General features: G+C 37.5%; 1 protein-coding gene across 1 annotated transcript in view; it reads left to right on the forward strand.

Annotated features, from left to right (window-relative positions):
• Positions 1 to 3,524, forward strand: part of Kif11 (kinesin family member 11) — a 38,996-nt gene that overhangs the window by 10,987 nt on the left and 24,485 nt on the right. The window contains exons 5-8 of the mRNA XM_031390193.1: positions 347 to 532; positions 642 to 766; positions 2,498 to 2,588; positions 2,837 to 3,079. Coding sequence (XP_031246053.1) covers positions 347 to 532; positions 642 to 766; positions 2,498 to 2,588; positions 2,837 to 3,079 — 645 coding nt within the window. The remainder of the gene's footprint in view (positions 1 to 346; positions 533 to 641; positions 767 to 2,497; positions 2,589 to 2,836; positions 3,080 to 3,524) is intronic.

Here is a 3,524-nt window from a genome sequence, read left to right on the forward strand (position 1 = left end):
GTAGACCAGGCTGGCCTCGAACTTAGAAATCCTCCTGCCTCTGCTTCCCAAGTGCTGGGATTAAAGGCATGCACCACCACCACCCTGCAACTCTATCATTTCAAATACCCTGGAGTCTGAGGCAAAAGTATCTCAAGTGTGGGGCCAACCTAGGCAATTTAAGGGAGACTCCTGACTCTAAAAAGAAAAACAGGGATGGGAGGTAGAGGACTTGCCTTATGTGTAAGACCTTAGGAGCAGTCTTCATTGTTGCAAATACAGTGATAAACTCTGAAGGAGGTCTTTGTCATATTTTAACTATATAGTAAATGGCATTTTTAGTTTAGTTTAATTCCTATAATTTCAGGATCCTTTGGCTGGTATAATTCCACGCACTCTTCATCAAATTTTTGAGAAGCTTACTGAGAATGGCACTGAGTTTTCAGTTAAAGTGTCCCTATTGGAAATCTATAATGAGGAGCTTTTTGATCTTCTTAGTCCGTCTTCTGATGTTTCTGAAAGGCTGCAGATGTTCGATGATCCCCGGAACAAGGTAACTCAGGGTTTGGGAAGGAAAGTTTCCAAATTTTACTGTACCAGTCTTTTAAAAGTTAGTGTGCTTTTCTTTATAAAGTAATAGATGTTCTTTGATGTTTGATCAGAGAGGAGTGATAATCAAAGGCTTAGAGGAAATCACAGTACACAATAAAGATGAAGTCTACCAAATCTTAGAAAAGGGGGCAGCAAAACGGACAACTGCAGCGACCTTGATGAACGCTTACTCTAGGTAAGAACCACCGTTTTCCTTTTACTAAAACTTTGGAGGCATCAAGTTAGGATGGGTCAGGGACTTCTGCCACATAGTAGATTTGGTGCTATAAGGGGAGTCCTTGGTACCTGGCATCAGATTCGTATAGAGGCTGGTAATACTGGAAGATTATTGAAAGAAAAGCAAAGATAAGTTAAATTATTGCAGAAGTATTAGTGTTCTAAAGACATTCCTTTTCAAATGATTGATCAATCATATGCTGAGTGTAGTGTGGTGGTTCATGTGAGAAATTCCAGCATTTGGGAGGCCGGGGAAATGATCATGAGTTGAAGATGTGCCGTCATGTGTTACTAGGCCAGCTTGGGCTGCACAAAGCACAGCCTTTTCTTATTATCTCTAACCTTTCTGTTGAATCAAAACCAAACCAAAGCAAGGAATGGTGGCACACGCCTTAATCACCGCACTTAGGAGACCTAGGCAGGTGGGATTCCAGGCCACCCAAGGCTGCATAGTAAGACTGTCTCAAAACCAAGCATAAATCAAACCAAAGATTTGAATGAAACTATGCCTTCTGGGAACTCGGGTTAAATTTTAGTATGAAATGTCCAGAGCCTAAACTACCTTTATATAATTCTCACTAAAAAATTTATGGTTTTAATAAAAATCACATGTTAATTTTCATTCTTTTGTGGAATTTGATTTTTTTGTTGTTGTACTGGGAACTAAATCCAGGGCACATGTTAGGCAAGCACTTGATCACTGAGCTATAGAAACTGAGACCAAATCTTTGTTTTAAAATGATTTTACTTAAGAGTCAACCACAGATGGTCGTTAACTCTGGCTTTCATGAAAAGGGAAAAACAAACACATTTCTCTATACTGTTTGTCACTATGCCTAGTTATTTTTTTTTTAAATATATAAACAAAACAAAAAGATCATATTTTTATGAATAAAAAAATTAACTCAGCTTTCCCAAGTCAGTTGATATTTATGCTTAATTGCATTAGTCTCACAATCTTGAGCTAGAAACCTGTGGGTAGGGTCAGCTGTTGATATGGCCTCTTGTCCTGCAAATTTGGCTATCTGAGTTTGAGCCCTAGAACCCACCACCCATCTAAAGGTAGAAGGAAAGAACCAACTCTGCATGGAATGTGCCCTATCCCTTATTGTACACATGCTCAATCCACACATAATATTTTTTTAATGTTAAATCAGTGGATAATAATAGAAAAAACATAAGATAAATAGAATTTGGGTGCATATTTTGTTTTCCTTGCATCCTTCCCTTTTCTGTAATTTAAATAACTTATAAAATAAGAATTTTTAAAAACACAAAGAAGACAATACCAAATTACCATATTTGCCAATGCTAATGACATTAATAAACACATTGATGTTCACATTGATGGTTGGGAGCCATCTGCTCTGAAACACTCTTCTTTTCAGATTTGCCTTAAAATCTTTGTGTGTGTGTGTGTGTGTGTGTGTGTGTGTGTGTGTGTGTGTGTGTGTTGCTGGGGATGGAACCCAGGAACTGCAAAAGTTCTATGGTAGTTTGATAGCTTCTTTGATAGGGTCAGTATTGTAAGTAGCAGGTAGAATTTTGTCTTTCCAAGTTTTATTTTCTGATTGATGAAGTCTTGCCCCTCTCTGGTACATTCAGAGCTTCCTTTCCAACTTTCAGTATTTGATAGGGAACAGATAACATTTCCATTGTAATGAGTAGACAATTTGATCTTGTTTTCTAGTCGTTCACACTCCGTTTTTTCTGTTACAATACACATGAAAGAAACGACAATTGATGGAGAAGAGCTTGTTAAAATTGGAAAGCTGAATTTGGTAAGTATCCTGCCTTGATGCCATAGTGCTATTGTTGATTTCTTCCAAGAAAAGCTGAAATTCTCACTTCTGTACAGTATTTTCATAGTTACTTCATCAGTTAGCTTTGAAGTGGGAGAAGGAATTTGTTGTGGAAAATTTACTTTGCTACAATTTAGAACATTGTGTAGAATAAAATATATAAAAGAATATAAATCTTTGAATTCAAATACAATAGATTGACTTTTTTTTTTTTTTTTAAATTAAAGGTTGATCTTGCAGGAAGTGAAAATATTGGGCGTTCTGGAGCTGTTGACAAGAGGGCCCGGGAAGCTGGAAATATCAACCAGTCCCTCTTGACTCTCGGAAGAGTTATTACTGCTCTTGTGGAAAGAACACCTCATATTCCTTATCGAGAATCTAAACTAACTAGAATCCTGCAAGATTCTCTTGGGGGACGTACAAGAACATCTATAATTGCAACCATTTCCCCTGCATCTCTCAATCTTGAGGTAAGCCCTTTGAGAGAAAGCAGCAACCATGGGAACTATATAAGCCTTTCTTAGCTGCCATATTTTTAAAGTTCATTTACTGGCTTCATTCTATACTATAATATAGAACAATCCGGTACAATAAAAAGCCAGTTATGACTTCCAAAGTAGTTTTTTTCTTTCCTTTCTTTTTTTCTTTTTCTTTTTTCTTTTTGTTTTGTTTTGTTTTGTTTTTTGTTTTTTCAAGACAGGGTTTCTCTGTTATAGCCCTGGCTATCCTCGAACTCACTCTGTAGACCAGGCTGACCTTGAACTCAGAAATCCGCCTTCCTCCGCCTCCCAAGTGCTGGGACTAAAAGGTGTGTGCCACCACTGCCTAGCTTTCTTTTCTTTTTTTCTTTCCCTGTCTTTTTCTTTCTTTTTTTTCTCCTCCTTTTCCTCTACCTTTTCCTCTCTTTCTCCTTCT

The sequence above is a fragment of the Mastomys coucha genome, unplaced genomic scaffold (genome assembly GCF_008632895.1).
Source record: "Mastomys coucha isolate ucsf_1 unplaced genomic scaffold, UCSF_Mcou_1 pScaffold21, whole genome shotgun sequence".
NCBI classification, from domain to species: Eukaryota; Metazoa; Chordata; class Mammalia; order Rodentia; family Muridae; genus Mastomys; species Mastomys coucha.